Source organism: Boleophthalmus pectinirostris, unplaced genomic scaffold, assembly GCF_026225935.1.
Source record: "Boleophthalmus pectinirostris isolate CB_2022bp ecotype Guang Dong unplaced genomic scaffold, ASM2622593v1 HiC_scaffold_1, whole genome shotgun sequence".
In the NCBI taxonomy this organism is placed as follows: Eukaryota; Metazoa; Chordata; class Actinopteri; order Gobiiformes; family Gobiidae; genus Boleophthalmus; species Boleophthalmus pectinirostris.
In genome coordinates this window covers 28435781-28449681 of record NW_026570970.1, presented here as the reverse complement: position 1 = coordinate 28449681, position 13901 = coordinate 28435781, and the positions used below count along the sequence as shown (strand labels likewise).

Here is a 13901-nt window from a genome sequence, read left to right as displayed (position 1 = left end):
AACAATATTATCACAGTATTCACCTTTGTCAATATATTCATCCAGTCAATATTGTGACTTCAAAATGAATATTTCCCTAATCTCTAATATTGAAAACAAAGGGGCTATTAGGTTACCCCACAATATTACATGTGCATTTCCATTGTAGGGTTAAGTACCACTGTGTAATACATCTCAAGGGACTTCCAAATGTGTTCCTAAATCCATTCTCCCATGATGCAATTGGAGACCACATTAGTCGGGATTATTTTGGTTTTAAGGAGTGGTCAAAAGAGAGACTCTAGGGAATTCATTCGGTCCATTTAAAATTTGAGAATGCAGTGGTTTTATTTTAAACTCCATTAAGTAAATCTTTAATAGCATTTTAGTGTTAAAACATCATATTAAGTACACCTCGGAATTATTCAGCGATTAACTAATTCAACTGCATTAATTCAGTTACTTTTCTGTTACAGTGAGTGAGTCGCCTCTCCACAGATCTAACCTGTAATTTGGCTTTGTACCCATTTGTCTCCATGAAGATAAGTCTGTTTAATGCCATACTGTGAAGCAATAACATCTCCATGGAGTAGGTGGCCTCCATAAAGTTACATTTAAATGAAAAAATAAAGATACAAATGAATTAAAAAATAAATGAAAAAATAAATAACTTCATTTGAAAAGAAAAATGAAATTGTGTTGATCACAAAAGTCTACACTTTCACATTGACTTCACACTTTACATAGAACTTCCTACGAAACCCATTTCAAGATGAGATTTCCTGCTGCTCTTATGACTTTCAAACTAGAGCCCCATCATCGCTAACTCCACAGTCTGAGAGGGAGATAAGTCCATGAACGCTACCGCCGCAGTAGAGGAAGAAGAAGAAGAAATATTGACGTGGATGAGACGTGGAGAGAGAGTGCAGGAGATGTGTGAATGTGATAGGTTTGTGTGTGTTTGCGTGTACATGTGAGTGAGTGTGCGTGTGTGAAAAATGAGTTTCCGAGGCTCTTCTTCACACAGGGACATTTACATAGAGTCATCATTCTGTGAGCGCATCACTGTCAAACCACACGCACAGATTATTGCTCCCTCTTTCACTCTGTCCACATCTGCCACACAGAGGAACCTCACATCGCCACTCATCTTCATCAGAGCTTCTTCTGTATACGGAACTCTTGGACCTGCTTTAGTCCTGCTTTAGTCCTGCTTTAGTCCTGCTTTAGTCCTGCTTTAGTCCTGCTTTAGTCCTGGTTGAATTCTGGTAAAGATACCAGGCTGAATCCAGGTTGAGTTCCGGTTGAGTCCCGATTAAGTCCGGGTTTAGTACCAGTTTAGTACCAGTTTAGTAGTAGTTTAGTACCAGTTTAGTACTAGTTTAGTACCAGTTTAGTAGTAGTTTAGTACCAGTTTAGTAGTAGTTTAGTACCAGTTTAGTACTAGTTTAGTACCAGTTTAGTAGTAGTTTAGTACCAGTTTAGTACTAGTTTAGTACCAGTTTAGTAGTAGTTTAGTACCAGTTTAGTAGTAGTTTAGTACCAGTTTAGTACAGTAGTTTAGTACCAGTTTAGTTTAGTAGTAGTTTAGTACCAGTTTAGTACCAGTTTAGTAGTAGTTTAGTACCAGTTTAGTACCAGTTTAGTAGCAGTTTAGTACCAGTTTAGTAGTAGTTTAGTACCAGTTTAGTACCAGTTTAGTAGTAGTTTAGTACCAGTTTAGTACCAGTTTAGTAGTAGTTTAGTACCAGTTTAGTACCAGTTTAGTAGTAGTTTAGTACCAGTTTAGTACCAGTTTAGTACCAGTTTAGTAGTAGTTTAGTACCAGTTTAGTACTAGTTTAGTACCAGTTTAGTACCAGTTTAGTAGTAGTTTAGTACCAGTTTAGTACCAGTTTAGTAGTAGTTTAGTACCAGTTTAGTAGTAGTTTAGTACCAGTTTAGTACCAGTTTAGTAGTAGTTTAGTACCAGTTTAGTAGTAGTTTAGTTAGTAGTACCAGTTTAGTAGTAGTTTAGTACCAGTTAGTAGTAGTTTAGTAGTAGTTTTAGTACCAGTTTAGTACCTAGTAGTTTAGTAGTAGTTTAGTACCAGTTTAGTAGTAGTAGTTTAGTTTAAGTACCAGTTTAGTACCAGTTTAGTAGTAGTTTAGTACCAGTTTAGTAGTAGTTTAGTACCAGTTTAGTACCAGTTTAGTAGTAGTTTAGTACCAGTTTAGTAGTAGTTTAGTACCAGTTTAGTACCAGTTTAGTAGTAGTTTAGTAGCAGTTTAGTAGTAGTTTAGTACCAGTTTAGTAGTAGTTTAGTACCAGTTTAGTACCAGTTTAGTAGTAGTTTAGTACCAGTTTAGTACCAGTTTAGTAGTAGTTTAGTACCAGTTTAGTAGTAGTTTAGTACCAGTTTAGTAGTAGTTTAGTCCAAGTTTAGTACTAGTTTAGTACCAGTTTACTACTAAACTGGTACTAAACTAGTACTAGTTTAGTACAAGTTTAGTACCAGTTTAGTACCAGTTTAGTACCGCTTTAGTCATGAGGAGGAACCTGTCAATACGGCCACACTACTTGCTTATCAAAGACCTGATCTAGTCAGATCTCGAAAGCTCAGCAGGGTGCTCCTGGTTAGACAGTGGATGGGAGTAGTTGGGAATACCAGATGCCACAGTGAGGCAGCACTGGTTATAGTGCATATAACTATGGTTACAGATCTTACGCCTCTAATTGGATAAATACATAATATGTTGATGGAAATTTTGGAAAAAGTTCCAATTTGATCAACTCTGGTGCTGACACTGAAACATGCCACGAGCGCTTAAAGACATTTGAAAGTCACAGTCGAAACACTGGAGCAACTAGATGTGCACCCAGCATAGATCTTGACGCCCTTGACGCCACAGTCTGAACAGTCTGAACAGTCTGAACACACTGTTAAAGCGCGCAACTCTCCACCAGAAAAGTTCCATGGTTCACCTTTAAACCCTACTTCCTCCACATTTACACTTCCTTCACCTTTCACGATGCTACTCTGAAAGCCAAACATTTTTCATAGCAGCTTTGGTGTGTGACTGCGCCTGACTAATCACCTGCTTTCTACTTCCTCTTCCTGAAATCTGATATTGTGGCTGTCATTTATCTCTGGCTGCACATCTCCCATAAATCATGTTATCTTGTGCTTCCTGCATTTCTTTTTTTCCACTAAACCTCCGCAGCGGCACCTTAATCAGGCCGACTGTCAAAAACACACTCTCCCTCCTCCGAGTGCACAAACAAATGTGTTGGTCTTGACTCTTTTCAAGTGGAGGAGGCATTGGCAGTGTGGATGATAGATCAATGCAAGTTCACTACAATAACATACAAAGGAATACAACTTCAATACTGCAAAATTATAGGATTTATACCAGAACATAGAGGTGGGGAATACATCATGTAAAAAATAATAATGAAATTGGAAAGATAAGCAAAATTAGGACGTGAAGTATACTGTCTATAGTAGCAAAACTGTCAAAAAGCCTGCAAAAACAGTTGAAAAAAACAACATTTCTAATCTCCCAAACAAGGGCAATAGTTGTGCACTTTATTCTATTTTTTAAAAGTCCTTTAAGTTTTTGTGCAATTTTGAACCTCAAAACAAGACATGCACGTTTTAGCACATAGCAAACACCATGAGTAAAGTCTTAAATTCAGAATATCAGTAATCAAAATATAGCAATTATAAGTTCATTTTAATTTTTTGCGATTTTTGGTTTTTGTTTTACTTGAATTGACCTATGACAATTCAAGTGAACATTTCTTACATCTTTAGTCCAAATATCTACAGCAAAATCTGAACAAATTATAGCAAAAAATACAAAAAAAAAAAAATTCTTAATTCAGGCCCTTTTAACAATAGATGTTCTTTTCTGCAGTGTACAGACCGCACTTTCCCTCCTGAGCCACTGGCCCCAAACCTGCTTTCATCTGCTCCGGTCTTTTGTTTTCACTTGGAGACGTTAATCCTTTAACCTTGTGTCGATGAGAGCTACATTCCAGGAATAATTCAGACTCACTGCCTCGAGTTATGAGCTCAAAATCAGTCAGGTGTCAATTCACATTTAGATCTGCTCAGACCTTATAATACAGCTTAAGGGAGTTTTGGCAATAGTTTGATGCCAACTAACATTTTTAGTTTTCAGAAGTTTTTTTTTTCTCAGATTTTTATACATTTCAGTCAATGTATTCAATTCAATATGACTTTTTCTTGTTATGGGGCCCCATTTTGATGACTTCTGTCCAAATCATATTCAAAAAATAGAAGAGCAATGTTTTGTATGTTTTTTAAACAGCTGTATATAGTTTGTATATACGTGCCGTGCTTTTGTAAAATCACTTATTTTCAAATACGTAGCAAAGGAGAGAAATCAGTTTGTCGACTGGACAAAAATTTTGTTTGGTCGAATACGTTTCGCAGCTCATCCAAGCTGCTTCTTCAGTTCTGAATACATACTCAGTTTCAAATACGTACTCTCATTTTTGTTGTTGTTGTTGTTGTTTGTTTAAATCAAAGTTGCACCTACGACTATGAATAAACAACACAACAACACTACTACTGCTACTACTGCTACTGCTGCTACTACTGCTACTACTACTACTGCTACTGCTACTACTACTACTACTACTACTAGTACTACTACTACTACTACTACTACTACTACTACTAGTACTACTACTACTACTACTACTACTACTACTACTACTACTACTACTACTACTACTACTACTACTACTACTACTGCTACTACTACTACTACTACTACTACTACTACTACTACTACTACTACTACTACTACTACTACTACTACTACTACTACTACTACTACTACTACTACTACTACTACTACTACTACTACTAGTACTACTACTACTACTAGTACTACTACTACTACTACTACTACTACTACTACTACTACTACTACTACTACTACTACTACTACTACTACTACTACTACTACTAGTACTACTACTACTAGTACTACTACTACTACTACTACTACTACTACTACTACTACTACTACTAGTACTACTACTTTACTACTACTACTACTACTACTAGTATACTACTACTACTACTACTACTACTACTAGTACTACTACTACTACTACTACTACTACTACTACTACTACTACTACTACTACTACTACTACTACTACTACATGTACTACTACTACTACTACTACTACTACTACTACTACTACTACTACTACTACTACTACTACTACTAGTACTACTACTACTACTACTGCTACTACTACTACTACTACTACTACTACTACTACTACTACTACTACTACTACTACTACTACTACTACTACTACGTACTACTACTACTACTACTACTACTACTACTACTACTACTACTACTATCACAGATACTATTACTTCAGCTTGTTAGCATTTCATAAAGGCATTTATATTATGATGATATGGAAATCAAAGGTTAAACACTGCCAAAATATTTGCCTTACTGCTCATAAATTGCTCATAAAAATGTATAAAAACAGTAGTTTAGGTGTGGTACTTGAAGACTGCATTTTATTCCTGAAAATTCTTGAAAGTCATAAATATACTTCAAAAAGAGGGGAACTAACTTTGTAATTAAAATGCACCAACATTTTGAGTTTGTTTGTGCTATAAAAACAAATGTAAATGCGCTTGACTAACAAAAATATGTGTGGATTGCATAATAACTGGAGCTAGCCACAAAACTTCCTCTCGTCAACTGGAACGGCCCTCGAGGGGAAGCTAAAACTCAAACACGCAAAGTGCACACAGAGGGAGAAGTGTGAGAAAAACCCAGTCAGAAACGAGATACACAGAGATAAAGGGCCGATCTGCATTCATACATATGTAGAGACTCATTAGATGCAATGTATTCCTGGTTCAAAACAGGCAAACTCACTCGGTACATTGTAATTTATATTTCAATGCCAAATAAAGCAAAATAATATATGTCGATTAGCATGTAGGTGGCAATAGATGGACATATAAACACAGTACGGAAGGATTTGTGTACAACTACTGCACCGATCACTGTACTGGCCAATAGAGGTGTAATGATTCACATATACATATACATATCAGTCAATATGAGATTGACATTTTTTTCTTCATGGCCGATGTCGATACTGATTGTGTAGAAAACAGAAAAACCGTAGCACCATGGGGGTTCTACCAAAAATGAACCCAAGAGCCACGGAGAGTGGGACAAACGCTACAGCTGCCAAATATGTATATTTGCCAAAGCAGAGGAACTCCAGACAGAAGGAAGACAATGGAGAGCATCAGGCATCAAGTAAACTGAATGTTAGTTGTGGTTTTTGCAGCAAACAATGTGACATGTGATGCTTTTAAAATAAAAGTCCAAGCAAAAGCATTCTATAATTGTGGTCATTGAAAAAGGTAAACGGGGAAGAAGAGAGAGAAAGAGGGAAAAGTGAGAAGGAAGACGGAAGAAGGGACAGACAGATATGTATACAGGAAGAGACACCAAATAACAAAATTTTAGTACAATAAGTGAAATGAGTAAGGATCTAAGGACTACTGTTTAGGACACCACCTAAAAGTGTGAACAAATGATGATGACAGAGAAACAGCTGGTAACATCAAGCAACAAACCTAAAATAACTCCGTACCAGCCCAAAACCCAGTAATAACAAGCAAGCAGAGAGAAAGAGGAGAGCTAAACACAAACATGGGTAAAATGAAAGGGAGCTATACGGCCATGGAGGTCTCTAATTACAGGCTCAGTATCTGTGTGGTGCACTGTTGTTTTTAGCTTGTTTTATCTCATATAGCATTTGTCTTTCAGAGTTCCTAAAGTGGCTTGGTTGTGTCTTTTTTTAAACCTGGAGCTAACGACGTGCCCACCTTTGATGCAGTTTCAGAAGCAAAAATAATACATGACAAACTAACAACTGGAGGGAGGAGGTGGAGTCAGCGAAAATCAGAGCCAGAACGAGCCTGCATCTGTTACACTAGGATGATGATGAGAAGGTGTTGCGGTAGCAGCGTTGCCACAATACTGACATTTCAAATTTGATTGCAAATACCGGGTAAAAGGCCCATATTAGCTTCTTTAATATTACCCTAGGTCTAATACTGGTTTAGATTTTGTCCAATTCATGATTTTTTGTGCTATTTACTGAAAGCAGAGGGCACTCCAACAGCAAATGTGGGCGCTAAAAATAAAGTTTAGGGCTGTTTTAAAATGCTTGTATTTTCCAAATGTAGAGTTAGAAAAAGTATGTTTGAAAGTGAGTTACTGTTACTGTACAGAAGCAGCTATTCATCCAGTTTTTTTTTTAAAAGAAGCTTTTCCTTTGCACTAAACTGTAAATTGTAAAATACTGATCCACTTACCATGAGATGCATAGAGCACATTGTTGACCATAGAAGGATGAACGGTGCCGTTGGTTTGTCCGTTCACTGGACTCATCCTCAGACCCGAGGAACTGTCAAAGGAGCGGTTTGGAGACACGCCACTGTGATCCTACACAACACAAAAACTATATTAGACGACAGAACTAGATCTGACACACATTCAAATCTTTAGTTTGTATCAAAATAGGAAGCACTAAGTTCAGAAACTGAGAGATTTGTAAGGTGTTTTGGTTATAAAATAAACCAGAAAGTACATACATATCACTTTATACCCTGTTTTGAAATATTACACAGCATTATTTCATTCAGTATTTATTTATCTTTTTATCAGCTCTTGTTTTGGTTTGTTGTGGTTTTCTTATTATAGCCGATACCTGATATTCTAATGTAGCATGCCTTCATTCACACATATTCAAATCTTCTCTAGTTTGCATCAAAATAGGAAGCCCCAAGTTCAGTGATTGAGAGATTTGTAAGGTATCCAAGTTCTATTTTGACACAAGAAAGAGTAGAGAAGAAATAGGTGCATAGGAGACAACTTTCCCATGACCCTTGCAGTTAAACCAGTTTGATTTTGATTTTTTTTCTAAGTCTTTGTATCTTTCTGTGTGGTACTGACACTCACCCCGACACTTGGATCCTCTCAAGAACTCATCCTTTTATGTCTCTGATAATCTAATGGTGCTGCGCTTTTTACTGTAAGTCTATTATTTATAACTGAATATAATTTGCATTCATTTGTATTACAGATGCGACACTCTTCCCTTTGAAAATGTTGTTTTTATCAAAGCTTATTCACGCAGCTTTGTTTCAATTTCATTTTCCTACATTTGTGTTATATCTGTAACAATGTAAGTCCATTTATTCTAACATGCGTATACTTCACCTTTGTTAAAATCTATAGCTGATTAACTTTCTTTTTCATTAAATACAGTTTTAATCATAGCCTATAATTGACTTGGGCATACTATATGATAATGTATTTTAATAAGCTAGCGTGAGCCAGTTCTTAAGTTGTGCGTTCATACCTAATATAAGAACTTATAACTGCATTAAATCACAAAATAATCCTGTCTTAAAACTGAAAATCTAATTCCTTTAGTTTCATTGTGTATAATAAAAGCACACAATGTCACTCTTCAGGTGGAGGGTCTGATACCTGCTTGCCTCTTTATATGGATCTTGTTGCTTTGCCTGAAATGTTCCACAGTTTGGCATTAAACTTATCTATCTCCATGGTGACAAGCAGGTGACACCATCAGGTCAACTTAAATGGTCAACCTTGCTCACTTTACCAATGCATGTTTCTCAGTGTATTTATGTATAATGTAATTGAATCTATGCAAAGTGAATCAGTTTAAAGTCATACTATGGAACATTCCAGGCAAACCAATAACCTTTGTACTCGATGTGAAACGTGACATAGTGCACCTTTAAACTAAACTGTACGCATAGCAACATAATACGCACTTTTCAAAGCACTATATTTACCATTACATTTTACTGTACATGTGTATGGATGTTCTGAACTGAATATAGACTAATTTTCCTCTGTGTTTTGAATGGTCAATGAATGAAAGGAAATGGAAAAAGTGGTAGATTAGAGCGTAGCATAAGGAGAGGGACATAAGAGAAAAGATCAGAGGGGAGACGAGAGTGGTCCACTTTTGTAATGTTAAAAGCATCAATACTTAAGTCCAAAAAAGCTTTTAAAAGGTACAGTCATTATCAATGTGCCTTCATCCACTGTTTTTATCTGGTCTCTTCTATTCTTAAGACAAAGCTACAGCACAAGCAGCGCTTTGAAGTCGCTAACAGCACTCAGCACAAACCTATTGACAGTCAATGGCCTCAGCTCCACCAATACATCTACAGGACCAATTAGTATACACTGCAGCAATAATGTGGTCCAATACTGTATAAGCAATTATGGATTACATTAAAATGGTGCATAAAGGACAAAAATAGAAATGTCTATAAGGAAAGAAGAACTGGGAACAGATCAGGAGAGCTTCTTCTTTTGATGGTATGATTAACATAAGCTACAAGCTTCAATAAAAAAATTTTGTCTTCAGAGTTCCTATAGTAGTTCCCAAGTAGACAATATTGACTGACTCAAACAAATATTTTGATATATGGGTGGGATTGTCTTGATAATCATAAACATAATCAGATGACATTTTTGCAATAGACCTTAATTGTACCTGTAAATGCATTGATTGAAGGTAGGATATGAAGCCTGTGCTGTTTCTGGTTTTAAAATCTACTATCACAACTGAGTCGTCTTACCACCAGTGCCTTAATCTGAGTATTAGGGATGACATAAGATCTAATGCTACAAGATCTCGCAAGATGAAATTGTCTCAAGATTGCGCACATATGAGAAAAATTATATGTATATATCTATATTTTTTCCATGTTTTGGAACATTGAGTTTGGACAAGCGGGAGTGAGTTACACATGTGGATTGCAAAGTCAAAACTGTGAAATGAATTGCATTGCATTGTGAATTATGTCAAACTCTTGTCTTGTCTCGTTCTCAGTCTCATGTCTCGTATTGTGCAAATTCTGTCACGTCTCACCCCTACTGAATATACAGGGTGTATTTCAGTGTATGGATAGGTCATGCCTCATGTGGAAGCTCACTGGAATTCTGATAGGTTGCAGGTGCTGGGGTTTACGTATTGACAATTCAGATCAGAGAGTTTATTTTAGTTTATTTTCGTTAATATTTTGTTATTCTAGCAGCACTGTAACTAACTAGTACTAGCTCACAACATGGTAGCCATTATAACCAGCTACCTCAGGATCTGCCTATCAATTACCATCTGGACTAATGTTACAATATTATAGACATGAAAGTCCCTAAGATATATACAGGACTTTCCCAGACCTGAGCCCTGTTTGACTGTTTCCACACACACCGAGAAGCTTTCTGCAACATTAAGTCTAAAAACAGAGCCAGTATTAAACACAAGAGCTCCACTAATGCGGCGTACAGTGTGTTTTTCATTCACTTCAGGCAGAACATGCAAAAGGCCATTCACACTCCAGCCAAGCACCGGCTTTGTCCACTCAAGGGTTTGTGCAAATAATCTACAGAGCAGCGTGAAAAGAGCTGAGAGCAGAGCCCACAGAAAGCACCTTTTCAACATAAAGAAAAGAGATACAGAGATACAGTGCAGATAGAGTGCACATGCTAGAGAGAGGAGAGAGAAATAGAGGGGGAGAGAGAGGAAAGAGGGGGAGCAGGGAGAGAAGGGGGAAAGGAGAGAGAGGGATAGGGAGGGAGAGAAGAGAGAGAGAGGGGACAGAGAAAGAGTAAAATGGGGTAAGGAGGAGAGGGTGAGTAAGAGAGGGAACAAAAGATGGAGAGACACAGAGAGAAAGATGTTATGAATAAAAGAAAGAAAAAAAACAAAGGGGAGAGAGTCATGCACATAGAGAGAGGAGAGGGAGAAGGGAGAAGAGAGAGATACAGAGACAGAGCATAGAAAGAAACAAAGAAAGAGGGAGAGATATATACAGTCAGTTGTGCACATACGGGGGGAAGGGTAAATGGAGAAAAAGAGGGTCAGAGAGAGAGACAAGAAGAATAGAGAGGATAAAGGTAGAGATAGAGAGATACAGAGAGAGTATGAAAGAAAGACAAGGGGACAAGTGACAGCAAGCCATGTGCGTAGAGAGAAGAAAGAGAGGGAGAGAGCAGAAGGGGGTAAAAGGTGGGAGGAGGAGGAGAGAAAGAGAGAAAAAACAGGAGAGAGATGGAAAGAAAGAAAATGAGAGAGAACTCAGCTGTAGCTCTACAATGAATAAATACAGTCTTATTCACAGGCTATCTTCAGCAAACTCTAGTGAAAGTGTGTGTGTTTTGTGTTAGTACCAGTAGCACCCTAAGGACCACCAGTTGAATGGTCCCCCTGACGTTGCCCTCCTGAGACATGGACCGCCGAAGCGTTTCCATGGCGTCGTGGTTCGAGCGTCCTATCAGCGATTCTCCGTTAACTGCCACCAACTGGTCATTCACACGCAGTCTGCCGTCCTGTTCACAGCAAATACAGGAGAAAACACAAGAAACGGTTTAGTAAGATGTAACAGTGCTTCTCAAAGTGTGGTGCTGGGGTCACTGCCGGTACATAGTGTTTTGTCACATTTTATATTGCTTTAGTACAGACCTGGTAAAAACCTGCTTTAATCCTTTCTAAACTTGGATAAGCCCTCCCGATAGTCTGAAAAACATATTCTAGGCCAGTGGTCCTCAACCACTAGAGATTGCAAGATACCAAGAGCTTTGACAGGTTAGCAAAATATGAATTGTGGAAATTAAAAAGAAATAATCCCACAACAGTGACTGGGAATGAGGTCAAAATTGGGGATACACTAATACCGATACTGATACTGATACTGAATATGAGCGCTGATACTAAAAATTCCCTAGATCACCATATTTTCCACAGAATAGGGCACACTCAAAAGCCTCTAACCCCATCAAAAAACGACCACGTGCCCCGCAATCCAGAGCGCCCTATACATGAATCCACTCGGGTGTCCCAGCACGACAGCGACCTCGCAGCGAAAAACACCAGCAGCCACACTCATCACTCCACACGGACGAGGAATTAAACAGAGGAACGAACCGAAAAAGCGAGTGCAATATGCCACTTTTAGCCACAACTGAACAACTGAGTCACTGCGAACACGTCAACAATCCAGCGGTCCCAGACAGCACCCTCCCTACACGCCACAACTGAAGAAAGCTCAGAGTCACCGTGAACACACCAAAAAAAATCCGACTGACTCATCTAATCTCATCTTGTGTTTTGTTTAAAGTCCAGTGTGGTTTATTTGTGAAACAAGTTCGAAAATAAACGTTAGTTATCAACCTCCAAAAATCAGTTCAGCCAATATCCTGGTTGGAAATACAGTATAAACCAATGTGATAAGACTGGTCATAGTTGCCTAGAAAGTCTAAATTTTTGAACTTTTATTTTTGCAAAGCTGTTCTGTTGTGACTTAAGTGCTACAGAGAGAGAGAGAGAACAGCTACAAATCACTTTGTTTTATTTTATTATTGTTTTAAGGAAATAAAAGCTGTTTTCAGCCTAGTGTCGGTAGATGCTTAAAGCCATAGTATCGAAATCGACAGCCAAACTGAAAAGGCTGGATCAGTGCATCCCTAGTCAAAATCATTTTATCATCGTTTTTATGATGATACTAACTATGGTTTTATGTCTGTGTTTATTGTTTATATAATTTATGTGTGCAAGCCAACTCCAACTACAAACCAATTCTACTTGCATGTACAAATAACCTGCACCTGAATCTAAACCTCATGTGATGCTTTTGTGGGGGCAGTAGTTTTGTACTGGAGGGCCTTGCAAGTCTGCAGTACAAACATGGGGGGCCTCAAGGTAAAAAGATTGCTGTAGGCTGTGCTATGTCACAAGTTAGTGGCAAAAACATCTTAGCCCGCACAGTGTTTTCTAAATGACTCCCTGACAGAATAAAACATGTTTCAATCGCAGCGTGCCACTTCAGAAATGGTCCACTAAAAGAGCTGCACAGGTGTGGGGTAAGTGCTGGAGCTGTCGGAGGCAAGTTGAATGAAGAAGACTGTGATTTGGGGAAGATTATAAAAAAAAAAAAAAAAAAAACTGTCTTGTGAGGAGTGCTTGTCTGTTTGTGTGGGAGAAATGTGAGCATACAAAGAAATTCATTTTGAATATATATTTTAAAATTCACTCTAAATAAAAAAGAAAAGAAATTACTGATTGGAATGTATCGATTGTAAAGTACTTATTATTGTGTACTGTGTTGAGTTATTGATATTTTGCAGTGACATCACGCTGGGGGTATTCTACATGTATCTCAAACACTGCCAAAAAAAAAATAAAACAAAACAAATTAAAACATTTCTTTAAACAACAGATTTTCAGGAGTCTCTGATCAATACGAGCATTTGTGGTCCTGTTTAGTTTGATTTTCAACCAAAACGGTGACTGTAAGTAACTGAAAATCTGTTGGCTTGTGACGGTAATTTTAGACCAGATCTCCTGTTGCAGTTCCAGCTAAGTCAATTCTCTGTTGCCAGATTGCATTCAAATGAAGCACAGATTAAAGTCAAATAAAGCCTCAGACAGAGCAGACCCTACAGTTAGCATCACACCCGCAATGAATAATGACAACATCAGCTGCACAGTATCAATGAGTGCGTACATCAGTATTCCGGTTATGATCAGGGTTTTTGAGTATCCTGGTTTCTTCATGGTGCATGTATAAACAGTGCCCCGTTACTGCAACATAAAGTTGAGTGTGCATGCATCCAGAAGACAAACACTTTCCAGTCTTTTCGCCACAACAGTAGTGACATAAATAAAGTGGCAAACATAAATAAAGTGACCATACATGAATGACATGACTGTAAAATAAAGAGCTGCGCTAAACCTGCACATGTACAATCTGCACACGTATGACCTGCACACGTTTGATTGTTGAAAAGCTAAAACATGAA

The 13901-nt window shown here is 37.8% G+C and overlaps 1 protein-coding gene across 4 annotated transcripts in view; it reads right to left on the bottom strand.

Annotated features, from left to right (window-relative positions):
• pard3bb (par-3 family cell polarity regulator beta b) overlaps positions 1-13901 on the bottom strand; it is a 346128-nt gene that overhangs the window by 218911 nt on the left and 113316 nt on the right. For all 4 annotated transcript variants that reach the window (XR_008632058.1, XM_055152785.1, XM_055152788.1 and 1 more), the window contains 2 exons: positions 11274-11432; positions 7370-7499 (listed from right to left, as the gene is read on the bottom strand). Coding sequence is in view for 3 of the 4 variants with exons in the window: in XM_055152785.1 (XP_055008760.1) it covers positions 7370-7499; positions 11274-11432 (289 nt within the window). In the remaining variant the exon portion in view is untranslated. The remainder of the gene's footprint in view (positions 1-7369; positions 7500-11273; positions 11433-13901) is intronic.